A 27692-nucleotide genomic window follows, 5' to 3' on the forward strand; every position below is an offset into this window, starting at 1 on the left:
GCTTGGTTAGATGATGGTGGAAGCCGAAGACCTCCATCCGCTTGTCGAAACTTTGTGATCCTTGAAGCCGAATTCCTTCTCTTCGAGGGTGTGGTGTTGTGGTGGTGATGTTATTTTGTTCCTGTGTGTATTGTTGTGGGTTTGTTGGCTCAAGGCTTTGTAATGTGTCTTTTTTTTGTTGTTATTCATGTAATATGTCTGTTTCTTCAATGAAATGAACACCGTTGCTTTTCATAAAAAAAATTATAATCTAGTTTGTGGTAAACTGGTAATTTCCTCCGGTTTGCTTCATTGGAGCGCACGGCTGCACGTGGCAGAGAAACAATGGCATCATGTTGACCAGGGACCACCCACACCATCGGTCGGCAACGCGTTAGCACAAAGACACCCATGCAGCATGCATGATGGCCTTTTCAGTGCTCCACGATGTATATGTGCTATATGTATCATGTAGGTAAAAAAAAGTGATGCGCCAAAGCAACTAAAAAAGGAAGAAAGCATTTTATGATGATCTCGAAAAAAAACGATGCTAAACGCGTGGACGTATGTAAAATGACTGTCAACCAATGCTAAGCCGTGCGCATCGATTCCGATTCTGCATCCGTACATGCTAACAGGGCTCTGTATCTGCCGCCATATATAGCGCATGCAACTAGACGTACGCCTAGATGGCTAGATACACACACATTATTATCCCCACCGTCCTTGATCGCAAGGAGATACCGCAAGATATCTCACTTCGAAGAAGAAAGATACCGGGAAGATATTCGCTTGCGTGCTTGCTTGCTCGCCGCACCCATAGATTTGTCGGTCACATGTGTCACTCCGGTCTCCTGATCGCAGCTGCTGCATATAATTGCCTGTCAGTCCTCTCCAGGACCAATGATCTGTTGCTGCCCGTGCAACTCTCTCTGCTTTCTTCTGCCGCTGCTCACTCTAGTAGATTGGTACTAGCTTCGCCATGGATTGCGCAAGCCCTGGTGGGACTGACACATCGACGGACCCAGACCTCGACAAGAATCAAGCGGTACTGATCACTAGCACATTCGTCAACTCTGTTACATACGCGCTCGATTTCGATGTTGTGTACCTCAGTTTCTGTAGCGGTAGCTGTGGAGTTTCCCTAATGATCTTGTTGATGAGCCTTGATGGCTGGGTTTGAACGCACATGTGCAGAAACTGTTTTTCCAAAAATAAAAAAACCTCTGCAATGTTTTGTTACAGCAAACTGCTGCTACACATGATGTTTACTGAACTTGTCTCTACTGATCATCAGTTCGAACAAGGGCATGCTGCTGCTGCTGGGCTCACGCCTCCGGATTCCGGTGACAGATCAAATGGTGAACTAGGTCCAAAGGTATGGATACGACGGACCAGTAAAACTCCAGTGCATTCAGCTGCGAAATACGGAGTATTTGTGATTTCTTCTGATTCTTGGTTGACTCACAGACGCTCCGTCGCCTCGCCCAAAACCGTGAAGCTGCTAGGAGAAGCCGTCTAAGAAAAAAGGTACGACTACTGTAGTGCGATCATTTGGTAAACAATATGCCAGGAGTACAAGGATTAGCTTGGAACCTTAATCCGTTCATCCTTTCCATGGCCCTCTTCAGGCATATGTCCAGCAGCTCGAGAGCAGCGGCCTGAGGCTTGCTCATCTGGAGCAGGAGCTCCAGCGTGCTCGCCAACAGGTATACATGCTCATCTTCATCTCTCCATTTTTTTTACAGAATTCATTCCCGTATGTTGTTCAACATATTGGTAATTTGTTTTGCTTATCTTATCCAGGGCTTTCTCGTTTCTACTTTGGGGGACCAGCCTGATTCAGAGAACGGAGACGGTAGTAATAAACCACTGTTACTGTCCAGGGATTGCTTCTTCTATTTCTTGCGTAAAAATTTAGTACCATTTCTCGGTCTCCAGGAGCTTCTTCGTTCTACGTGGAATACGCACGGTGGCTGGAGGAGCACCACAAGCAGGCAGACGAGCTCAGGGCCGCCGTCAGCGCCCACGCCGGAGACGGCGACCTCCAGGCCATCGTTGACACCGTCATGGCACGCTGCGACGAGATCTTCAGGCTCAAGGGCGCCGCGGCCAAGGCCGACGCCTTCCGCGTCCTGTCGGGGACGTGGACGACCCCCGTCGAGAGGTGCTTCCTCTGGCTCGGCGGCTTCCGGCCATCCGAGCTTCTCAAGGTTCCGACCATCGATCGTCGAAGCTTGTCGACAGATTCTGCTAGTATTTTCGATCAATTTTGGGTTGAGCAAACACCAAACAGGCGCTTCCCCTTGCCTCTTTCTGACGTGCGTCCATGACACCGCTGCAGCTGCTCGCGAGCAGGCTGGAGCCCCTCACCGAGAAGCAGCTCGACAGTATCGATGTCCTGCGGCGTTCCTCCCTGCAAGCCGAAGAAGCACTCTCGAGAGAGATGGAAGCGCTGCGACAGTCGGTCACCGAAACCATCGCGGCGGCAGGATCGTCGTCCCAGAGCTGCTCCGACGATGATTGCACGGGCCAAATGGCGGCGGCGGTGGGAAAGCTTGGCGCCATGGAAGGCCTCCTGCGGCAGGTAAACTTGCGCAGGCCATGGGTGTTCAGTTTGAACAGTCGTGTGCGCTTCAGATGCAGGGTTTTTCCTGAACTGTTTCCCGGTGATCTGCTGTTTCTCAGGCTGATGATCTGCGACTGCGGATTCTCGAGGAAACGCGGCGGGTACTGACCATCCGTCAGTGCGCACGAGCGGTGCTCGTGGTCAGCGACTACTTCTCCCGGATGCGCGCCCTGAGTTCTCTCTGGATCGCACGTCCGACGACCGGAGTGAACTGAGTTTCCACAGTCGGACATATTATTATTATTCGAGAAAAGCAAAAGAGAACGTAGTACTATGGACTGCATATGAACTGAAATAATTAGTGAACAAATCTCTATCTCTATCTTTATCCCTACTACTTAAAAATGGGTACAACGTCCTGCCGTAATATTGTCCGTCCTCCCCCACCCTCGGTTTTTCGATCCAACGTCCTCTCGTTTCGACTTTTGTTGGTGGACCCTTTTATTACCAAGCCAACGACCGCCCGTCCGAGCGCCAAGCTCCGGTGTAACCCGCCGCCGCCGTCCCCGCTCCCTCGTCATTCTTCAAGTGCCGTCGATGGATGTTGCCTTCACCGCATTCGACGGACGTCGTCGCACACTCGGCTCAGGAAAGAGTGCATGCACTTCACCGGCACACCCTTGCTCCCCGCCTTGGCTGAGGGAAGCGAAAGCCACGCCAGCCACCGCGCTACCGCCTACGTGCAGATCCGAGCGTGCTAGCCTCGCCACCCCGCCGCCCCCCCCCCCCCCCCACCCCCAACCGCCGCCGTGCTGCCGCCCCTCGGCCATCCCTCTAAGGTCGACGACCACCCAAAAATTCCCGGCGAACCTGCATCCACCACCCTAAAACAGATAGTGGGGTTGCTTCTCCGGCGAACTTGCACCCGCTACGCTAAGATAGATAGTGGGGTTTCTTCTTCCCAGACGCCGGCTGCTTCGCCGTCTCCTTCTTCATCTCCGTCAACGCTTCCTCCTTCTTTCGGAAAACGGTCGACTGACACAAAAAAGAAAGTCAGTTGATTGACCTTTAGATATTGTGTAATCCCCACCCTTTCGTCAGGCACCTCCCATCACATGGCAATGTGGCAGAGGCAACGAACCGCTACACTAGAAGGTAGGGCTACGCAACATTGGCGTCCAGTTCATCGGCAGCCAACCCGCTGGGTCGGAACAGACGAAACAACGTCCCGTTCATCGGGAGCCAACTGGGCTAGGTCAGAATGCATCCTGTTCATCGGGAGCCAACAGGCTGGGTTGGAACAGCTGAAACAGGGTCATGTTCATGGGAACCCCACCGGATGGGGCTGTGGTGTACCGCAAAACGAGCGAAACGGAGTTCTGTTCAACCGCCTACGGTCGAAACAGGGTCATGTTCATTGGAAGGGGTGTGGCGCCGCAAAACGGACGAGACGGAGTTCTACTCAGCCGCCTACAATCGAGATATGGCCATGTTCATCGCAAGGGTGTGATGTACCGCAAAACGGATGAAACGGAGTTTTGTTCAACCGCCTACGGTCGAAACGAGTCCTGCTTATTAGAAGAGTGTGGCGTACTGCAAAACGGCCTCCACGGACTACTGTTCATCCACCTTCATGGATGTGTCTTTTTCAGTGAGTATACCCTTTTATTAGTTAAGCGGTTTTTTCTCAACAAGGAAAACTTAGAAGCCACAAATCGGTGTTGTAAATCTGTTGCTCCGTTGAGAATCCCGTCCACGCCCAAAAAAAGGTACTAAGGTAGTTGAAATGCATGTTGTAATGAAAATATGGGAATGTAAAGTTACTAAGATAATTACTAAGAAGAAAACATACATGGCTGATTGGCTCTAACTTTAGCGGGATCGTGGGAAACAATATTTCAGGAATAGGCTGGCAAAGTTGATCTTTAAAGAAGAGAACGTCAGTGACGTCCTGCGGGGTATTGTAGAAGATTATAGGATGCAACTCGATTGTATTTCATTGGAGTTGGTTACAATATATATAGGAGATGTCTTGTGTGACAAGCCAACTAAACCTACAATATCTCTAGAAATCAACCTATACAAGGCTAGAGATAATAGGAGAATCAGTCGGAAATAAATACAAAGATATCACGTTTCAACCCCGCTCCCCCCCCCCCCCCGCACAGTCGAAGCGTCGGCGTTGGCGATGCAAAGACTAGAACGAAACTCCTGAAATGCAGCGGTAGGCAATCCCTTGGTTATGATGTTGGCAAACTGTTGGGTGGTCGGTACATGAAGAACACGAAGCTGACCCAACTGAACCTTCTCGCGCACAAAGTGAACATTTAGCTCAATGTGTTTGGTGCGCTTGTGCTGCACCGGATTAGCCGCGAGATAGGCGGCCGACACGTTGTCTCAGAAGACCACAATAGCTTTCGGAAGAGAAATCCGAAGCTCACCAAGAAGGTGACGAAGCCAACAAGTCTCCGCAACGATGTTGGCAACTGCTCGGTACTCGGCCTCAGCACTCGAACGGGAGATAGTAGGCTGCCGTTTAGAGGACCAGAAGACAAGAGAGTCACCGAAGAAGACACAATAGCCAGACGTGGAACGTCGAGTGTCGGGACATCCAGCCCAATCCGCGTCAGTATAAGCAAGAAGCTCAGTCGAGGCGGATGCACGGAGACGAAGAGCGTAGGTCGGGGTGCCACGAATGTACCAAAGAATGCGCTTGACCAAAGACCAATGAACATCACGGGGCGAGTGCGTATGCAAGCAAACTTGCTGCACCGCAAACTGGATGTCTGGTCTAGTGAGCGTAAGGTACTGAAGGGCGCCCACAATGCTGCGGTAAAGAGCGGCGTCAGTAGCAGGTTGGCCAGGGGTGGCGGAGAGCTTCGGCTTGGCCTCAGCAGGTGTGGCGGCTGGCTTGCAGTCAGTCATGCCGGCATGGTCCAGAAGATCAAGAGCGTACTCGCCCTGATGCAGAAAAAACCCAGTGGCATCACGTCGCATATTAATGCGAAGGAAGAAGTGCGACGCGCCAAGATCCTCCAGCCGAAACTCAGAGCCGAGACGACCAATGATGTCAAAGATCCGCTCGGGAGGCAATGATGACAATATCATCAACATAGAGCAGAAGCATAGCCACATGATCAGCCTGATGTAGCACGAACAACGACGTGTCAGAGGTGGTGCTATGAACCCGAGAAGACCAAGGAACGCAGCGATGCACTGGTACCAGGCGCGCGGAGCCTGTTTGAGGCCATATAATGACCGTGACAACAGGCAGACATCATCCGATCGCTGAGGGTCAACGAACCCGCTCGGCTGCTGACAGAGAACTCGCTCCTGAAGATGGCCGTACAAAAAAGCATTGTTGATGCCGAGTTGATGTACGGGCCAGCGGCAAGAGGCAGCCAGCTGAAGAACCACACAATTCGTGGTGGGTTTGACGACCGGAGATAAAGTCTCAGAGAAGTCAACACCGGCACGTTGTGCAAATCCACGGACAACCCAGCGAGCCTTGTACCTGTCGAGAGAACCACCCGGGAGGAGTTTGTGACGAAAAACCCACTTGCCCGAGATGACGTTCGCTCCAGGGGACGAGGAACAAGGGTCCAAGTCCGGTTGGCGACAAGAGCATCGTACTCATCGCGCATAGCAACGGTTCAATGCGGATCACTCAACGCAGAATGCACCAATCGCGGAACCGGGGAGAGGGTCGTGACACTGAGGTTGTGGTAGCGCGGATTCGGTTGGCGCACCCCGACCTTGGCGCGCGTCACCATGGGGTGGTGAGGCGGCGGGGGAGGCGGGCGTGGACCGCGGTGACGGGCCACAATAGTCGGCTCGGATGATGATGAATACGCAGGCAGGGCCACGGGTGTTGGTGTCGCGGGCGTCGTCGAGGCGCGAGAAGGCCCGACCGTGGATGGCGACAAGGGCGCCGACGGGGCCGAGAGGGCCGGCTCCTCCTGAGCCGACCAGAAGCCAGAGGGCCCGATCGTAGATGACGATGAGAGCGCAGACGGGGCCGAGGGGGCCGACTCCTCCTGAGCGGACAAGGCCCCCGAGACCCCAGCTGGGGGCGCGCCCGGCTCCTCCAGAGCCAAAAGGCGGGGGCCCGGCGAGGCCTGGGAGGCCGGATCCTCCAAAGCCAAGAGGCGAGGGCCCAACGTGGCCTGGGAGGCCGACTCCCCCTGAGTTAGCGAAGGAAACGCTGAGGGCGGCGAGGCAGTGGACGACGAGGCCACAACCGCGCCTGAGCGACGGGGTGGAGGGAGCACAAGGGCTCCACGAGTCCATCGAGGAGAGGCATCCAGAGATGGCGAGGGACGCGATGCTGCCTGCTGAAACGGAAAAACAACCTCATCAAAATAAACGTGCCTAGACACGATCACACGATGGGACTCCGGGTTGTAGCAACGGAAACCTTTTGTGTTGGGTTGGTAGCCTAGAAAAACACAAGCGATAGAGCGAGGCGCCAGCTTATGTGGTGTCGTGGCGGTGATATTAGGATAACAAAGGGAACCGAAGACATGGAGATCATCATATGATGGAGGTGACTCGAATAAGAGATGATAAGGGGTGTAGTTCCATCGGGGTTTACAAGGCCGGATGTTAAGGAGAAGGGTAGCTGTGGCAAGAGCATCGGGACAAAACCGGGCAAGCATGTGTGCGTGGAAGAGCAATGCATGAACACTCTCATTAAGAGTGCGAAGAACACGTTCGGCACGACCGTTTTGCCGAGATGTATATGGACATGTGAGACAAAAAATGGTGCCATGAGTGGATAAGAGGGTGCGAATAGCAAGGTTATAAAATTCCTTTCCGTTGTCGGTTTGAAGATGGGCAATGGTGCGATGAAAATGTGTGGCAACATAAGCGTAGAAAGCATGAAGGGAGGAAGCGACGTCGGATTTGCGGTGCAACGGAAAGGTCCAAGTGAAATGAGAAAAATCATCCAAAATCACAAGGTAATATGATAAACCCGAATTGCTGGGCACAGGAGATGTCCAAATATCACAGTGAATTATATCAAAAGGAAATGTGGCAATTGATGGTGAGGAAGAAAACGACAAACGAACATGTTTCCCTACACGACAGGCATGACAAGTGTGTGCCTCCGATTTATTACATGAAAATGGAAAAGTCCGCAAAACTTTATGAAGAGCGTCGGCACCGAGATGGCCAAGACGAGCATGCCAGAGAGAGACGTCGGCGTGGAGAGCGACGAGACCACGACTTGTCGTTGGGCCACACGGGTAAAGATCGCCAGGGGAATCACATCGGTGAAGAACCTTCCGGGAGTGGGCATCCTTGACAGAAAAACCATGTTTGTCAAACTCAACGGTAACAGGATGTTCACGAGTAAGAGTACGAATAGAACATAAATTTTTGATTAAGGATGGAGACACAACAACATTGTTGAGAGGTAAGGAAGATGATGAGAGAGGGAGGGAGGACGCGCCATGGTGGGTGATGGGAAGCGTAGAGCCATCACCGACGACGATGCAAGAGAGAAGGGGGTACAGATAGGCATGAGAGAGGAGCGCGAAGTAGGTGCGCCATGCATTGTAGGATGGTGAGTCGAGGTCGAGAACGACGGGAACGTGGTCTTTGATGTGGAGCTCGTTGAGGCGATCGGAGGTGAAGGTGGCACCGACGAAAGAACCAATGTCGGAGAGGTCGGCTTTGGAGCGAGACATGGTGGTGATTGGGAGGAGGGCGGTGGCGGCTGGAAAGTGTTAGGTAGGGGCGGCGGCAGCGGCTACAAAGGAAGGAGTAGCGGTGGCAGCGTGATAGGGTGTAGGGTTTATGCGGCGGCGGCTGTGAGAGAGGTAGCAGCGGCGTGGAAGAGTTAGGTTTTTGTGTGGTGGCGGCTATAGGAGAAGTAGAAGCGGCGACGGCGGCGTGGAAGGGTTAGGGTTTGGTGCGACGGCGGCAGCGTGTGGAACAAGCGGCGGCGGCAGCAGGAAGAGAGGAGCGGCGGTGGCGTGAGACATGGCGGCCTAGAGCGGAAGCGGGAGAGATCAGTAGAAAACTGATATGATGTAGAAGACTATAGGATGCAACTCGATTGTATTCCATCGGAGTCGGTTACAATATATACAGGAGATGTCTTGCGTGACAAACCAACTAACCCTACAATATCTCTAGAAATCAACCTATACAAGGCTAGAGATAATAGGAGAATCAGTCAGAAATAAATACAAAGATATCACGTTTCAACAGGTATATATATATATGTGTGTGTGGGGGGGGTCTCCCTAGCACACACCAGACAATTGCCTATCCATGTGCGGCGCCCCCCTCCACCGTTTACACCCCCGATCATATTTTCGTAGTGCTGAGGTGAAGCCCTGCGGAGATCACTTCAGCATCACCTTGACGTCTTGCTGGATCAAGAAGGCGAGGGACGTCACCGAGCTGAATGTGTGCACACCGCGGAGGTGCCGTGCATCCGGTACTTGATCGGCTGAAGCGCGAAGAAGTTCGACTACATCAACCACGTTGTGAAATGCTTCGGCTTACGTTCTACGAGGGTACGTAGACACACTCTCCCCCTCGTTGCTATGCATCTCCATGGATAAATCATTGTGTGTGCTTAGAAATTTTTTATTTTCCATGCAACGATTCCCAACATCGGTAACTCATAGTCATGAACGAAACCATTCGTTCAATGACTGATAACGGGATCGTGGACGTCCATATCAATCCCTATGAGCACATGAATGATATTCGAGTGAACCTATGATTATCATGTGATGTTCCCTTTGCTTCACGATACTTTATAAAACCCGAGATGCACTAGTATCCTCCTAAGTCATCACTATGCTCATTATATTGAAATTCTCGTTAATGGTTTTGTTCTTCTTCCTCGTTATTGTGTTCATGTATCCCTGTGAAGAAGTCACCTATATATGTCTAGCCAGACGATGATTGATGCCATCACCCCAAGAGGGCCCTAAGAATATCTCTCCATCGTCAGAGGAGCAAATCCCACTCTTGAGCTATCCAGCCACTTGTCAAACTTTCTGATGAACCCGTAAGTTGTCGTTATGATCATCATGTTATAGGTGATGTTTGAGTAACCCCAAAGCCCACCGTACGGTAAGAGGTGACCATAATATTCTCATGGTCTAAGGAGCAAAATCACACATTAATACTCCGTGTTATTACAATTGATTACAGACGATATTAACTAAATTTATAACATACAAGATTGGGTCGATTCAATATGATCATTCTTCTAACGTCGTAATCTCAGTGTTGTTATAGTAATGTCGTTTGCTACCTCTTGAGCATGCGTTGGTTTTCCCTTGAAGAGGAAAGGGTGATGCAGCAAAGCAGCGTAAGTATTTCCCTCAATTTTTGAGAACCAAGGTATCAATCCAGTAGGAGACCACGCGCGAGTCACCTCATACCTACACAAACAAATAAGAACCTCGCAACCAACGCAATAAAGGGGTTGTCAATCCCTTCACGGCCACTTGCAAGAGTGAGATCTGATAGAGATAATAATAATAAGATAAATATTTTTGGTATTTTTATGATATAAATTGAAAGTAAAGATTGCAAAATAAAATAGATTGGAAACTTGTATGATGGAAAATAGACCCGGGGGCCATAGGTTTCACTAGTGGCTTCTCTCAAGATAGCATAAGTATTACGGTGGGTGAACAAATTACTGTCGAGCAATTGATAGAATTGAGCATAGTTATGAGAATATCTAGGTATGATCATGTATATAGGCATCACGTCCGTGACCAGTAGACTGACTCCTGCTTGCATCTACTACTATTACACCACACATCGACCTCTCTCCAGCATGCATCTAGAGTATTAAGTTCATAAGAACGGAGTAACGCTTTAAGCAAGATGACATGATGTAGAGGGATAAACTGATGCAATATGATATAAACCCCATCTTTTTATCCTCGATGGCAACAATACAATACGTGTCGTTTCCCCTACCGTCACTGGGATCAAGCACTGCAAGATTGAACCCAAAGCTAAGCACTTCTCCCATTGCAAGAAAGATCAATCTAGTAGGCCAAACCAAACTGATAATTCGAAGAGACTTGCAAAGATAACCAATCATGCATAAAAGAATTAAGAGAAGATTCAAATATTGTTCATAGATAATCTAGATCATAAACCCACAATTCATCGGATCTCGACAAACACACCGCAAAAGAAGATTACATCGAGTAGATCTCCAAGAGAATCGAGGAGAACTTTGTATTGAGATCCAAAGAGAGAGAAGAAGCCATCTAGCTAATACTATGGACCCGAAGGTCTGAGATAAACTACTCACACATCATCGGAGAGGCTATGGTGTTGATGTAGAAGCCCTCCTTGATCAATGCCCCCTCCGGCGGAGCACCGGAAAAGGCCCCAAGATGAGATCTCATGGGTACAGAAGGTTGCGGCGGTGGAATTAGGTTTTTGTGGTGCTCTCTGATGTTTTCAGGGTATGTAGGTATATATAGGAGGAAGAAGTAGGTCGGTGGAGCCACGAGGGGCCCACGAGGGTGGAGGGCGCGCCCAGGGGGGTAGGTGCGCCCCTACCTCGTGGCTTCCTCGTTGGTTGCTTGACGACCATTCCAAGTCCTTTGGATCATGTTTGTTCCAAAAATCACGCTCTCGAAGGTTTCATTCCGTTTGGACTCCGTTTGATATTCTTTTTCTGCGAAACACTCAAATAGGCAAAAAAATAGCAATTTGGGCGGGGCCTCCGGCTAATAGGTTAGTCCCAAATATAATATAAAAGTGTATAAATAAGCCCATTAAACATCCAAAATAGAATATATAATAGCATGGAACAATAAAAAATTATAGATACGTTGGAGACGTATCAAGCATCCCCAAGCTTAATTCCTGCTCGTCCTCGAGTAGGTAAATGATACAAACAGAATTTTTGATGCGGAATGCTTCCTAACATATTTCTCAATGTAATTTTCTTTATTGTGGCATGAATGTTCAGATCCGAAAGATTCAAGATAAAAGTTTAATATTAACATAAAAATAATAATACTTCAAGCATACTAACTAAGCAATTATGTCTTCTCAAAATAACATGGCCAAAGAAAGTTATCCCTACAAAATCATATAGTCTGGCTATGCTCTATCTTCATCACACAAAATATTAAATCATGCACAACCCCGTTGACAAGCCAAGCAATTGTTTCATACTTTTGATGTTCTCAAACTTTTTCAACTTTCACGCAATACATGAGTGTGAGCCATGGACATGGCACTATAGGTGGAATAGAATGGTTGTTGAGGAGAAGACAAAAAGGAGAAGATAGTCTCACATCAACTAGGCGTATCAATGGGCTATGGAGATGACCATCAATAGATATCAATATGAGTGAGTAGGGATTGCCATGCAACGGATGCACTAGAGCTATAAGTGTATGAAAGCTCAACAAAAGAAACTAAGTGGGTGTGCATCCAACTTACTTGCTCACGAAGACCTAGGGCAATTTGAGGAAGCCCATCATTGGAATATACAATCCAAGTTCTATAATGTAAAATTCCCACTAGTTTATGAAAGTGACAACATAGGAGACTCTCTATCATGAAGATCATGGTTCTACTTTGAAGCACAAGTGTGGAAAAAGGATAGTAGCATTGTCCTTTCTCTCTTTTACTCTCATTTTTTTTGTCTGGAGTCTCATCCCGACTTGTGGGGGAATCATAGTCTCCATCATCCTTTCCTCACTGGGACAATGCTCTAATAATGATGATCATCACACTTCTTTTTACTTACAACTCAAGAATTACAACTCAATACTTAGAACAAAATATAACTCTATGTGAATGCCTCCGGCGGTGTACTGGGATATGCAATGAATCAAGAGTGACATGTATAAAAAAAATTATGAACGGTGGCTTTGCCACAAATACGATGTCAACTACATGATCATGCATGGCAATATGACAATGATGAAGCGTTTCATAACAAACGGAACGGTGGAAAGTTGCATGGCAATATATCCTGGAATTGCTATGGAGATGCCATAATAGGTAGGTATGGTGGCTGTTTTGAGGAAGGTATATGGTGGGTGTATGATACCGGCGAAAAGTGCGCGGTAATAGAGAGGCTAGCAAATGTGGAAGGGTGAGAGTGCGTATAATCCATGGACTCAACATTAGTCATAAAGAACTCACATACTTATTGCAAAAATCTATTAGTTATCGAAACAAAGTACTACACGCATGCTCCTAGGGGGATAGATTGGTAGGGAAAGACCATCGCTCGTCCCCGACCGCCACTCATAAGGAAGACAATCAATAAATAAATCATGCTCCGACTTCATCACATAACGGTTCACCATACGTGCATGCTACGGGAATCACAAACTTCAACACAAGTATTTCTCAAATTCACAACTACTCAACTAGCATGACTCTAATATCACCATCTCCATATCTCAAAACAATTATCAAGTATCAAACTTCTCATAGTATTCAATGCACTTATATGAAAGTTTTTATTATGCCTAAAAGCCAATTACCATGTTGTTCTAAAGGACTCTCAAAATAATATAAGTGAAGCATGAGAGATCAATTATTTATATAAAATAAAACCACCACCGTGCTCTAAAAGATATAAGTGAAACACTAGGGCAAAAACTATATAGCTCAAAAGATATAAGTGAAGCACATAGAGTATTCTAATAAATTCCGATTCATGTGTGTCTCTCTCAAAAGGTGTGTACAAAAAATATGATTGTGGTAAACTAAAAAGCAAAGACTCAAATCATACAAGACGCTCCAATCAAAAGACATATCATGTGGTGAATAAAAATATAGCTCCAAGTAAAGTTACCGATGAACGAAGACAAAAGAGGGGATGCCTTCCGAGGCATCCCCAAGCTTACGCTTTTTGGTGTCCTTAGATTTTACCTTGGGGTGCCTTGGGAATCCCCAAGCTAAGGCTCTTGCCACTCCTTGTTCCATAATCCATCAAATCTTTACCCAAAACTTGAAAACTTCACAACACAAAACTTAACAGAAAATCTCGTGAGCTCCGTTAGCGAAAGAAAACAAAATACCACTTCAAGGTATTGTAATGAACTCATTCTTTATTTATATTGGTGTTAAACCTACTGTATTACAACTTTTCTATGGTTTATAAATGAAGAAAATATGCCCTAGAGGCAATAATAAAGTTATTATTTATTTCCTCATATCATGACAAATGTTTATTATTCATGCTAGAATTGTATTAACCGGAAACTTAGTACATGTGTGAACACATAGACAAACAGAGTGTCACTAGTATGCCTCTACTTGACTAGCTCATTAATCAAAGATGGTTAAGTTTCCTAACCATAGACATGAGTTGTCATTTGATTAATGGGATCACATCATTAGGAGAATGATGTGATTGACTTGACCCATTCCGTCAGCTTAGCACTTGATCGTTTAGTTTACTGCTATTGCTTTCTTCATGACTTATACATGTTCCTATGACTATGAGATTATGCAACTCCTGATTACCGGAGGAACACTTTGTGTGCTACTAAACGTCATAATGTAACTGGGTGATTATAAAGGTGCTCTACAGGTGTCTCCGATGGTACTTGTTGAGTTGGCATAGATCAAGATTAGGATTTGTCACTCCGATTGTCGGAGAAGTATCTCTGGGCCCACTCGGTAATGCACATCACTATAAGCCTTGCAAGCATTGTAACTAATGAGTTCGTTGTGGGATGATGTATTACGGAACGAGTAAAGAGACTTGCCGGTAACGAGATTGAACTAGGTATTGAGATACCGACGATCGAATCTCGGGCAAGTAACATACCGATGACAAAGGGAACAACGTATGTTGTTATGCGGTTTGACCGATAAAGATCTTCGTAGATTATGTGGGAGCCAATATGAGCATCCAAGTTCCGCTATTGGTTATTGACCAGAGATGTGTCTCCGTCATGTCTACATAGTTCTAGAACTCGTAGGGTCCGCACGCTTAAAGTTTGGTGATGATCGGTATTATGAGTTTTTGTGTTTTGATGTACCGAAGGTAGTTAGGAGTCCCGGATATGATCACGGACATGACGAGGAGTCTCGAAATGGTCGAGACATAAAGATCTATATATTGGACGACTATATTCAGACACCGGAAGTGTTCCGGGTGGTTTCGGAGAAAATCGGAGTGTCGGAGGGTTACCGGAACCCCCTCGAGAGAAATAGTGGGCCTTATAGGCTTTAGTGGAGAGAGAGAGGGCTGGCCTAGGGCAGGCCGCGTGCCCCTCCCCCTCTGGTCTAAATTGTACTAGGAGAGGGGGGCGCCCCCCTTTCCTTCTCCCTCTCCCCCTTCCTTTCCCCCTCCTAGTAGGAGTAGGAAAGAGGGGAGTCCTACTCCTACTAGGAGGAGGACTCCTCCTCCTGGCGCGCCTACAGGGGCCGGCCGGCCTCCCCCTTGCTCCTTTATATATGGGGGCAGGGGACACCTCTAGACACACAAGTTGATCTGTTGATCTCTCCCAGCCATGTGCGGTGCCCCCTCCACCATAATCCACCTCGATCATATCGTAGCAGTGCTTAGGTCAAGCCCTGCGTCGGTAGCATCATCATCACCGTCATCACGCCGTCGAGCTAAAGAAACTCTCCCATGAAGCTCTACTGGATTGGAGTTCATGGGATGTCATCGAGCTGAACGTGTGCTGAACTCGGAGGTGCCATGCGTTCGGTCCTTGGATTGGTCGGATCGTGAAGACGTACGACTACATCAACCGTGTTGTGCTAATGCTTCCGCTTTCGGTCTACGAGGGTATGTGGACACACTCTCCTCTCTCGTTGCTATGCATCACCATGATCCTATGTGCGTAGGATTTTTTTTGAAATTACTATGTTCCCCAACAGTGGTATCAGAACCAAGTTTATGCGTAGATGTTATATGCACGAGTAGAACACAAGTGAGTTGTGGACGATACAGGTCATACTGCTTACCAGCATGTCACACTTTGGTTCGGCGGTATTGTTGGATGAAGCGGCCCAAACCAACATTACGCGTACGCTTACGCGAGACTGGTTCTACCGACGTGCTTTGCACACAGGTGGCTCGCGGGTGTCAGTTTCTCCAACTTTATTTGAATCGAGTGTGGCTATGCCCGGTCCTTGAGATGGTTAAAACAACGCCAACTTGAAAAACTATCATTGTGGTTTGGATGCGTTGGTAAGAATGGTTCTTGCTTAGCCTGTAGCAGCCACGTAAAACTTGCAACAACAAAGTAGAGGACGTCTAACTTGTTTTTGCAGGGCATGTTGTGATGTGATATGGTCAAGACATGATGCTATATTTTATTGTATGAGAAGATCATGTTTTGTAACCGAGTTATCGGCAACTGGCAGGAGCCATATGCTTGTCGCTTTATTGTATGCAATGCAATCGCCCTGTAATGGCTTCACTTTATCACCAAGCGGTAGCGATAGTCATAGAAGCAATATTTGGCGAGACAACAACGATGCTACGATGGACATCAAGGTGTCGCGCTGGTGACGATGGTGATCATGACGGTGCTTCGGAGATGGACATCACAAGCACAAGATGATGATGGCCATATCATATCACTTATATTGATTGCATGTGATGTTTATCTTTTATGCATCTTATTTTGTTTAGATCGACGGTGGCATTATAAGATGATCTCTCACTACATTTCAAGGTACAAATGTTCTCCCTGAGTATGCACCGTTGCGAAAGTTCGTCGTGCCGAGACACCACGTGATGATCGGGTGTGATAAGCTCTACTTTCACATACAACGGGTGAAAGCCAGTTTTGCACATGCAGAATACTTGGGTTAAACTTGACGGGCCTAGCATATGCAGATATGGCCTCGGAACACTGGAGACCGAAAGGTCGAGCGTGAATCATATAGAAGATATGATCAACATAGTGATGTTCACCATTGAAAACTACTCCATCTCACGTGATGATCGGACATGGTTTAGTTGATTTGGATCACGTGATCATTTAGATGACTAGAGGGATCCAACTTTATCTAGTGATACCCTGAGTAAGCATCCAAGAAACTCAACAGCTCGCATCCGGCCGTGGAGTCTATCACTTGGTCAATCCTCGGCAGGGCAAAGGGATCTTTGGGGCAGGCCTTGTTGAGGCTCGTGTAGTCTATACACATGCGCCACTTGTTGTTCTTCTTTAGCACGAGGACTGGGTTGGCAAGCCACTCTGGAAAGAAAACTTCCATAATGAAGCCGACTGCCAGAAGCCGTGCTATCTCCTCTCCCACAATCCTGTGTTTCTCCTTCGACAGTCGGCGAAGGGGTTGTTTGACTGGCTTTGCGTCTTCTCGGACATGTAGTTTGTGCTCGACGAATTCCTTCGGGATGCCCGGCATGTCCTTGGGGGACCATGCAAAGATGTCCCGATTCTCACGGAGGAAATCGGCGAGCTCGCCTTCCTATTTGCTGTTTAGGTTTGCCCTGATGACGGCAAACCTCTCTGGGTGCTCGGGGTCAAGAGGTATCTTCTTCGTCTCCTTGGCCGGCTAGAAAGATCCTTGAGCATCATGCTCCTTGGGATCGGGGGACAAGGCCGACTGCTTGCCGGCTATGGCCACGACTCGGTCCAACATCTTCTTTTCTTCGGCAATCACAAGGGACTCGGCCAGCCGGCTGCTGGCTGCTGCGCACTTAGAGGACTTCTTGTAATTGCCGGCTACGGTGATGACGCCTTTGGTGCTTGGTATCTTCATCTTGAGGTATGCATAGTGGGGAACTGCCATGAATTTGGCCAAGGCAGGTCGGCCAAGCAAGGCATGGTAAGGGCTCTCCATGTCCAACACTTCAAACCAGATCGCTTCCCGGCAGAAATGCTCCTTGTCCCCAAAAAGTACATCAATCTTGATCTTGCCAATGGGGGCGCAGGACAGGCCGGGTACGATGCCATGGAACACTGTTCGAGTAGGCATGAGTTGCTTTGTCTTGACGTTCAGCTTCTCCATGGTGTCGCGGTACAAGATGTTGATGCTGCTCCCGCCGTCTATCAACACACGGGAGAAGCGGGCAGCGCGTCTGTCCGTTGCAAGGGTGGCATCCAGAACCAACGCATAAGAGCCGGGAGATGGCATCACCTCTGGGTGATCGGCCCGGCTCCAGCTGATAGGTTTTTCTGACCAGTGCATGTGCTCGGCGGGGTTGGCAGCAACCATGCTGACTTCCTGGTTCTCTCGGCGTTTGCTGCGCCGGTCTTCGGGCTGGCTTGTAAAGACGATATAGGCGGCATGCTCGTCGGGGAACTCATCATGCACAGCTCCGACTGCGGGCCGAGCGGCCGGCGCCGGCGGAACCGGAGGCGGCGGGCCGGCAGGCGGAGGCGGCGCGAGCCCTTCGCCTTTGGAGATTCGGGTGAGCCAATGGCACTTCCGGGTTGTGTGGTTGGACGGCTTCGCGCCGCTGTGGAACTTGCACGGGGCGTTGAGAGTTTGCTCGTAGGAGAAGGCCGGCTGCCAAGCCGGCCTACCGCCCTTGGGTTTCTTGGGCGCGGGCCGCCCTTCAGGCGGCACGTCTTCAACTGTGGCCACCTGCCGACTGGCGGGAGGCGGCGCGGGGCCCTTGCGCTTGTGGTCGTTCGAGTGTGGGCGTCGGCCGGAATCCCCAGCCGGCGTCTTGGGCGCCGGGTTGAGTACTTTTCTGGACGCGTCTACCCGGAGCTCGGTCTTCATTGAGGAGTCGGCGGTGGCGTACTTGTCCGCTATGTCCAGAAGCTCGTCGAGGGTAGTCGGCTCGTCGCAGAGAAGCTTGTGCTTGAGGAGGGTGCCTTCTCGGCACCCGGCTGTGAAGTATTCTATGGCTTGCACCTCGTGCACCCCTTCGCAAGAGTTGCGGAGCTCGGCCCAACGCGTGAGGTAGTCGCGAGTTGACTCGGCGGGGCCTTGTACGCACAAGGAGAGCTGTCTGGGCTTGGGAGCCCGCTTGTAGGTGCTGGTGAAGTTGCGGACGAAGGCTTCTGTGAAGTCTAGCCAGCTGTTGATGCTGCGTGGTTTGAGGCTGTTGAGCCAGGTCCGCGCCGTGCCTTGCAGCATGAGGGGCACGTACTTCACGGCAACGCGCCGGTTGCCGTTGGCTATGCTAACCGCTGTGGAGTAGTCGATCAGCCAATCTTCCGGCTTCACGGAGCCGTTGTACTTGGGCGTGTCTCTTGGGAGCGAGAACCCTTTGGGGAAGGGCTCGTCGCGGATGCGGGGGCCGAAGCAAGGCGGACCGACATCGTCTTCTTCTTCCAGCGCCAGGGATCGCGCCAGGCGGTCGATCCGATGGCGGGCGTCGTTTTCGCCGACTCCTTCGCGGCGACCTAGTCGGCCGCTGAGAGTCGGATGCGCCACCGGCGGAGGGGTGGGATATCTCTCTCCACGGGGCCGAGGCGGAGGCGGGTTGCCCTGCCACTCCACGGCCCGAGGGTGGCCTTCTGCGTCTCGCTCGATGGAGATCCGGGTTTGGCTTCGGCTGGCAGCCGGCTCTTTCTCGCGCCGCGCGCGGTCTCTACCCGCAGTCGGCGTCCGGGACGTCGCGCCGTGATCTCAGCGCGGGGGAGGGCTTTCCGCGCGGGCGTCGGCTTCGTGCCGCTGCGCGGCTGCATCGATCAGCTGCTGGATGCGTCGGGTCATGTGGGGGAGTTCTTCGGCCCCCAGTCCGTCTAGCTCGTCTACGGCCGCCTGGGCGGCGCGCAGGTTCTCGAGTGGAGTGGCGTAGACTGGGCGGTCGACTCCTAACGTGTCGGCAACGACAGCGCCGCGCTGTCTGACAACGCCGACCCGGCTGGGCCCGCCTGGGGGCGGCGTGCCAAAGGCGGCGCGGTCGGCCTCGCGTCGGTGGGCCTCAGCGAGGCGTCTCATGGAAACCAATTTCCGGCCTTCCGCGAGGAGGGCGAGGCGGCGAGCCTCCAGTGCTTCAGCGTCGGCGTCGGCCGGGAGGGGGATGGACAAGTCGTGGACCGCCGCGTGCGGGGCGTCGTGGGCGCTCTCGTCAGCAGCGCCGTCGTGGCCGATGACCATCACCTCAGTGGTGACAGCGTCGCAGCCATCGGCTCGGGGAAGCGGGTCGTTGTAGATCATGACGTTGGTGGGGAAGGTGTCGAACGAGGCCGTGTCGGAGTCGACAGGCATCGGATCGGTGGAGCCAACTGACTCCAAGTCCACAGCAGGCTCACCGGAGACATGGAGCCGGCCGTGGAGGTTGACGAGGTGGTCGGTGCCCGCATCGGAGGCGAGATCGTCGGAGATGAGGGTCTTGTCGAGGAGATCAGCGAGGCTGCTCGCTGCGCAGGCGTTGGTGACGCCTTGCAGCGCGTCGTGGCAAGCGCCATCGGGCGTGCCGGGCTGGCTACGGCTCGCGGGGGAGGAAGAGGGTTCCCGTCCAGAACAGGTTTCTGGACGACGGTGCACCTGGCCCCACGGTGGGCGCCAAATGTCGGGTGGTAGGTGCGACATATGCCAGCGGGTGGCTTATCATTGTGGGAGCCAGTAAAACATCGCCGGTGCCTGGAAACGGGATGAGGCGAAGACATGCACGCCGGCGAATCTTACCCAGCTTCGGGGCTCTCCGTGGAGATAACACCCCTACTGCTGCTCTGCGGGGTCTCCGCATGATCACTAGATGAACAAGTAGCTACACGAAGCTCCTTGAGCTGTTTGGCGAGAGGATGAAGAAGGGCTCTGCTTGCTCTCTTCTCCTCCCTACGTGGTGTCTAAAACTAGCAGGGATCAACCCTTTGCATGGGTGTCCCGGGGGGTTTATATAGGCCTACCTCTCGGGGGTACAATGGTAATCCGGCTGGGCGTGGGGCCCAGCCGTCCGTGTCTTCGCTCTCCGGCTTCTGCGCCGGCTGCTGGGGCCCGCCGGCTGGTGGGTCCCGCCGGCTGCCGGCTCCCTGGTCGACAGGCAGGCCCCACTGTCCAGGGCCTTGTCGGTGGCTGGTGACTGTTGCTCAATCTTGGTGACGAGGGCTTCGCCGAGGTAAGTATGGCTACAGTGCTGCCGTCCGGCAGGTGACCACTGTAACCTCACCGCGTCTTGTCTCCTTAATGGGGTGTCTCCTTCGAGGGGGTGGCAAGTCGGCTGGAGAGAGCCGGCTCCGTCTCGGGCCGACTAGGGGAGGCCATGCCGCCTTCAGGTGTCTCTCAGCCTGAAGGGGCCCACCGCCCGTGGGCCGTACTGGTAGCCCGTCGTGGATGACATCAGGGTCAGTGTGGCAACAATGCCACGCCGGATGGGTCATGGCCACCCGTACGGCGCACTGTGCCAGGCGCGCTCCAGGATTCGGGGGTGGCAGGCTTCACTGTAGCCACGCCCCGTCACATCGCCGTTATGTGGATGCAAACTTCGGGGGTACGGTCTTGACCGATTTATGGGAGCCGGCTCCTTGGAGTCGGCCTTCTCGCAGCCGGCTCCTCGGAGCCGGCCCTCCCGCGGCTTTCTTCATGAGGGCTGAAGTCGGGCCGCCTTCCAATAGCCGTCCTGGGAGACAGCCGGCCAGGGGAAGGCGGCCCCATGTCTTGGATTCTTAAGAGCCGGATCGGCTCGTAATTTTTTCAGAAAGGCCAGGGGGAGCCGGCTAGGCTACCCGTGGTCACTTACTCCGACAATGAATGTTTGGCAAAGCTCGGTATGATGACTACTTGATAGTTTAGTGCACCATGCTTTACGGCTTAGAACCGGGACTTCAAAAATGTTTTGAATGCCACGGAGCATATAAGATGTTCCAAGAGTTGAAATTAGTATTTCAGACTCATGCCCATGTCGAAAGGTATGAGACCTTTGACAAGTACTTTGCCTACAAAATGGAGGAGAATAGCTCAGCTAGTGAGCATGTGATCAGAATGTCTGAGTACTACAATCACTTGAATCAAGTGGGAGTTAATCTACTAGATAAGATAGTGATTGACAGAATTATCTAGTCACTATAACCAAGTTACTAGAACTTCGTGATAAACTATAATATGCAAGGGATAACAGAAACGATTCCCAAGCTCTTCGTGATACAGAAATCGACAAAGGTAGAAATCAAGAAAAGCAACAAGTGTTGATGATTGACAAGACCACTAGTTTCAAGAAAAGGGCAAAGGGAAGAAGGGGAACTTCAGGAAGAATGGCAAGCAAGTTGCTGCTGAAGTGAAAAAGCCCAAGTCTAGACCTAAGCCTGAGACTAAGTGCTTCTACTGCAAAGGGACTGGTCACTGGAAGCAGAACTGCCCCGAGTATTTGGCGGATAAGAAGGATGCAAAGTGAACAAAGGTATATTTGATATACATGTTATTGATGTGTACTTACTAGTGTTTATAGCAACCCCTCAGTATTTGATACTAGTTCAGTTGCTAAAGATTAATAACTCGAAACAGGAGTTGCAGAATGAACAGAGACTAGTTAAAGGTGAAGTAAAGATGTGTGTTGGAAGTGGTTCCAAGATTTATATGATCATCATCACACACTCCCTATACTTTTGAGATTAGTGTTGAATCTAAATAAATGTTATTTGGTGTTTGCATTAAGCATGAATATGATTTGATCATGTTTATTGCAATATGGTTATTCATTTAAAGTCAGAGAATAATTGTTGTTCTGTTTACATGAAGAAAACCTTCAATGGTCATACACCCATGGTGAATGGTTTATTGAATCTCGATTGTAGTGATACATATATTCGTAATATTGAAGCCAAAAGATGCAAAGTTAATAATGATAGTGCAACTTATTTGTGGCACTGCCATTTAGGTCATATTGGTGTGAAGCGCATGAAGAAACTCCATGCTGATGGGTTTTTGGAATCACTTGATGCTTGCGAACCATGCCTCATGGGCAAGATGACTAAGACTCCGTTCTCCGGAACAATGGAGCAAGCAACTGACTTATTGGAAATAATACATACTGATGTATGCGGTCCGATGAGTGTTGAGGCTCGTGGCGGGTATCGTTATTTCCTGACCTTCATAAATGATTTGAGCAGATATGGGTATATCTACTTGATGAAACATAAGTCTGAAACATTTGAAAAGTTTAAAGAATTTCAGAGTGAAGTGGAAAATCATCATAACAAGAAAATAAAGTTTCTGCGATCTGATCGTGGAGGAGAATATTTGAGTTACGAGTTTGGTCTTCATTTGAAATAATGCGGAATAGTTTCGCAACTCATGCCACTTGGAACACCACAGCGTAATGGTGTGTCCGAACGTCATAACCGTACTTTATTAGATATGGTGCGATCTATGATGTCTCTTACCGATTTATCACTATCATGTTGGGGTTATGCATTAGAGACAGATGCATTCATGTTAAATAGGGCACCATCTAAATCCGTTGAGGCGACACCATATGAACCGTGGTTTGGCTAGAAACCTAAGCTGTCATTTCTTAAAGTTTGGGGCTGCGATGCTTATGTGAAAAAGTTTCAACCTGATAAGCTCGAACCCAAATCGGAGAAATATGTCTTCATAGAATACCCGAAGGAAACTATTGGGTACACCTTCTATCACAGATCCAAAGGCAAGATATTTGTTGCTAAAAGTGGATCCTTTCTAGAGAAGGAGTTTCTCTTGAAAGAAGTGAGTGGGAGGAATGCAGAACTTGATGAGGTAATTGTACCTTCTCCCGAATTCGAAAGTAGTTCATCACAGAAATCAGTTCTAGTGATCTCTACACCAATTAGTGAGGAAGCTACTGATGATGATCATGAAACTTCAGATCAAGTTACTATCAAACCTCGTAAGACAACCAGAGTATGGTCCGCACCAGAGTGGTACGGTAATCCTTTCTGGAAGTCATGTTACTAGACCATGATGAACCTACGAACTATGAGGAAGCAATGATGAGCCCAGACTCCGCGAAATGGCATGAGGCCATGAAATCTGAGATGGGATCCATGTATGAGAACAAAGTATGGACTTTGATTGACTTGCCCGGTTATAAGTGAGTCATTAAGAATAAATGGATCTTGAAGACGAAGACAGACGCTGATAGTAGTGTTACTATCTACAAAGCTAGAATTGTTGCAAAATGTTTTCGACAAGTTCAAGGTGTTGACTATGATGAGATTTTCTCACTCGTATCGATGCTTAAAAGTCTGTGCGAATCATGTTAGCAGTTGCCGCATTTTATGAAATCTGGCAAATGGATGTCAAAACTATATTCCTTAATGGATTTCTTAAAGAAGAGTTGTATATGATGCAACCAGAAGGTTTTGTCGACCCTAAAGGTGCTAACAAAGTGAGCAAGATCCAACGATCCATCTATGGACTGGTGCAAGCATGTCGGAGTTGGAATATATGCTTTGATAAAGTGATCAAAGCATATGATTTTATACAGACTTCCGGTGAAGCCTGTATTTACAAGAGAGTAAGTGGGAGCACTACAACATTTCTGATAAGTATATGTGAATGACATATTGTTGATCAGAAATAATGCAGAATTTTCTGGAAAGCATAAAGGAGTGTTTGAAAAGAGTTTTCAAAGAAAGACCTCGATGAAGCTGCTTACACATTGAGCATCAAGATCTATAGAGATAGATCAAGACGCTTGATAAGTTTTTTCAATAAGTACATACCTTGACAAGATTTTGAAGTAGTTCAAAATGGAATAGTCAAAGGAGTTCTTGCCTGTGTTGCAAGGTGTGAAGTTGAGTAAAGACTCAAAACCCGACCACAGCAGAAAATAGAAGAGAATGAAAAGTCATTCCCTATGCCTCAGTCATAGGTTCTATAAAGTATGCTATGTTGTTTACCGGTCCTATTGTATACCTTAGCATTATTCTGGCAAAGGAGTACAATAGTGATCTAGGAGTAGATCACTGGACAACGGTCAAAATTATCCTTAGAGGACTAAGGAAATATTTCTCGGTTATGGAGGTGATAAAAAATAGTTCGTCGTAAAGAGTTATGTCGATGCAATCTTTTTACATCGATCTAGATGACTCTAAGTATCGATCTGGATACATATTGAAAGTGGGAGCAAGTAGCTAGAGTAGCTCCGTGCAGAGCATTGAAGATATAGAAATTTGCGAAATACATACGGATCTGAATGTTGCAGACCCGTAGACTAAACTTCTCTCACAAGCAAAACATGATCACTCTTTGGGTATTAATCACATAGCAATGTGAACTAGATTATTGACTCTAGTAAACCCTTTGGGTATTAGTCACATGGAGATGTGAACTAATCACATAAAGATGTGAACTACATTATTGACTCTAGTGCAAGTGGGAGACTGAAGGAAATATGCCCTAGAGGCAATAATAAAGTTATTGTTTATTTCCTCATATCATGATAAATGTTTATTATTCATGCTAGAATTGTATTAACCAGAAACTTAGTACATGTGTGAATACATAGACAAACAGAGTGTCACTAGTATGCCTCTACTTGACTAGCTCATTAATCAAAGATGGTTAAGTTTCCTAACCATAGACATGAGTTGTCATTTGATTAATGGGATCACATCATTAGGAGAATGATGTGATTGACTTGACCCATTCCGTTAGCTTAGCACTTGATCGTTTAGTTTACTGCTATTTCTTTCTTCATGACTTATACATGTTCCTATGACTATGAGATTATGCAACTCCCGATTACCGGAGGAACACTTTGTGTGCTACCAAACGTCACAACATAACTGGGTGATTATCAAGGTGCTCTACAGGTGTCTCCGATGGTACTTGTTGAGTTGGCACAGATCAAGATTAGGATTTGTCACTCCGATTGTCGGAGAGGTATCTCTGGGCCCACTCGGTAATGCACATCACTATAAGCCTTGCAAGCATTGTAACTAATGAGTTAGTTGCGGGATGATGTATTACAGAACGAGTAAAGAGACTTGTCGGTAACGAGATTGAACTAGGTATTGAGATACCGACGATCGAATCTCAGGCAAGTAACATACCGATGACAAAGGGAACAACGTATGTTGTTATGCGGTTTGACCGATAAAGATCTTCGTAGATTATGTGGGAGCCAATATGAGCATCCAAGTTCCGCTATTGGTTATTGACCAGAGATGTGTCTCCGTCATGTCTACATAGTTCTAGAACTCGTAGGGTCCGCACACTTAAAGTTCGGTGATGATCGGTATTATGAGTTTTTGTGTTTTGATGTACCAAAGATAGTTAGGAGTCCCGGATATGATCACGGACATGACGAGGAGTCTCGAAATGGTCGAGACGCAAATATCGATATATTGGACGACTATATTCGGACACCGGAAGTGTTCCGGGTGGTTTCGAAGAAAACCGGAGTGCCAGAGGGTTACCAGAACCCCCTCGGGAGAAATAGTGGGCCTTAGTGGAGAGAGAGGGCTGGCCTAGGGCAGGCCACGTACCCCTCCCCCTCTGGTCCGAATTGGACTAGGAGAGGGGGGCGGCGCCCCCCTTTCCTTCTCCCTCTCCCCCTTCCTTTCCCCCTCCTAGTAGGAGTAGGAAAGAGGGGAGTCCTATTCCTACTAGGAGGACTCCTCCTCCTCGTGGTGCGCCTACAGGGGCCGGCTGGCCTCCCCCTTGCTCCTTTATATACGAGGGTAGGGGGCACCTCTAGACACACAAGTTGATCTATTAATCTCTCCCAGCCGTGTGCGGTGCCCCCCTCCACCATAATCCACCTCGATCATATCGTAGCGGTGCTTAGGCGAAGCCCTGCGTCGGTAGCATCATCATCACCGTCATCACACCGTCGTGCTGATGACACTCTCCCATGAAGCTCTGCTAGATCGGAGTTCGTGGGACGTCATCGATCTAAACGTGTGCTGAACTCGGAGGTGCCGTGCGTTCGGTACTTGGATCGGTCGGATCGTGAAGACGTACGACTACATCAACCACGTTGTGCTAACGCTTCCGCTTTCGGTCTACGAGGGTACGTGGACACACTCTCCCCTCTCGTTGCTATGCATCACCATGATCCTGTGTGTGCGTAGGAATTTTTTGAAATTACTACGTTCCCCAACAATAAACTCCATTACTAGCCATAGATTCATCAAAATAAGCAAACAACACACGAAAAACAGAATCTGTCAAAAACAGAACAGTCTGTAGTAATCTGTATCAAACACATACTTCTGGAACCCCAAAAATTCTAAAATAAATTGCTGGACGTGAGGAATTTATCTATTAATCATATGCAAAAAGAATTAACTAAATAGCACTCTGCAATAAAAAGTTGTAGCTAATCTCGTGAGCGCTAAAGTTTCTGTTTTTTACAGCAAGATCAAAAAGACTTTCCCCAAGTCCTCCCAACGGTTCTACTTGGCACAAACACTAATTAAACACAAAAAACCACATCTAAACAGAGGCTATATGGATTATTTATTACTAAACATAATCAAAAAGCAAGAAACAAAAATAAAATTGGGTTGCCTCCCAACAAGCACTATCGTTTAACGCCCCTAGCTAGGCATTGATAATTTCAATGATGCTCACATGAAAGACAAGAATTGGAGCACAAAGAGAGCATCATAAAACACGTGACAAACACATCTAAGTCTAACATACTTCCTATGCATAGGCATCTTATAGGCAAACAAATTATTAAGGCAAGCAAAAACTAGCATATGCAAGGAAGCGGAAAGAAACAATAGCAATCTCAACATAACGAGAGGTAATTTAGTAACATGAAAATTTCTACAATAATATTTTCCTCTCTATTAAGAAAATTCAACAAAATAGCTATCACATAAAATATTTTCAACACGATCTGCATGCATGCAAAGTTGACACTCTTCCAAAACAGTGGGATTAACATTAACTAAAGTCATGACCTCTCCAAACCCACTTTTATCAAAAAAATCATAAGATTGAACATTCTCCAAATATGTGGGATCTAAAGTTGACACTCTTCCAAATCCACTTTCAATAATATTGCAAACACAATTATCAATCTCATATTCATCATGGGGCTTAAATAAATTTTCAAGATCAAAAGAAGTATCACCCCAATCATGATCATTGCAACAAATAGTAGTCATAGCAAAACTAGCATCCCCAAGCTTGAGGTTTTGCATATCATTGACACAATTGACATTAAGAGAATTTATGATAACATCATTGCAATCATGATTTTCATCGAAGGAACTATCAAGTATGGGTGCAATAGCAACGATCTCATGTTTAACATAAGGAACTATAGCAAATTCATCTTCATAAATAT

At 48.4% G+C, this 27692-nt stretch overlaps 1 protein-coding gene across 1 annotated transcript; it reads left to right on the forward strand.

Moving 5' to 3' along the window:
* Positions 1-744: 744 nt before the first annotated feature.
* Positions 745-2932, forward strand: LOC123191714 (transcription factor TGAL1). Its single transcript, XM_044604349.1, has 8 exons — positions 745-1027; positions 1277-1357; positions 1450-1509; positions 1611-1688; positions 1786-1837; positions 1921-2192; positions 2324-2566; positions 2668-2932. The coding sequence occupies exons 1-8, from the start codon at positions 962-964 to the stop codon at positions 2821-2823; spliced, it is 1008 nt and encodes a 335-aa protein (XP_044460284.1). The 5' UTR covers positions 745-961; the 3' UTR covers positions 2824-2932.
* Positions 2933-27692: the final 24760 nt, after the last annotated feature.

Source organism: Triticum aestivum, chromosome 1A, assembly GCF_018294505.1.
Source record: "Triticum aestivum cultivar Chinese Spring chromosome 1A, IWGSC CS RefSeq v2.1, whole genome shotgun sequence".
In the NCBI taxonomy this organism is placed as follows: domain Eukaryota; kingdom Viridiplantae; phylum Streptophyta; class Magnoliopsida; order Poales; family Poaceae; genus Triticum; species Triticum aestivum.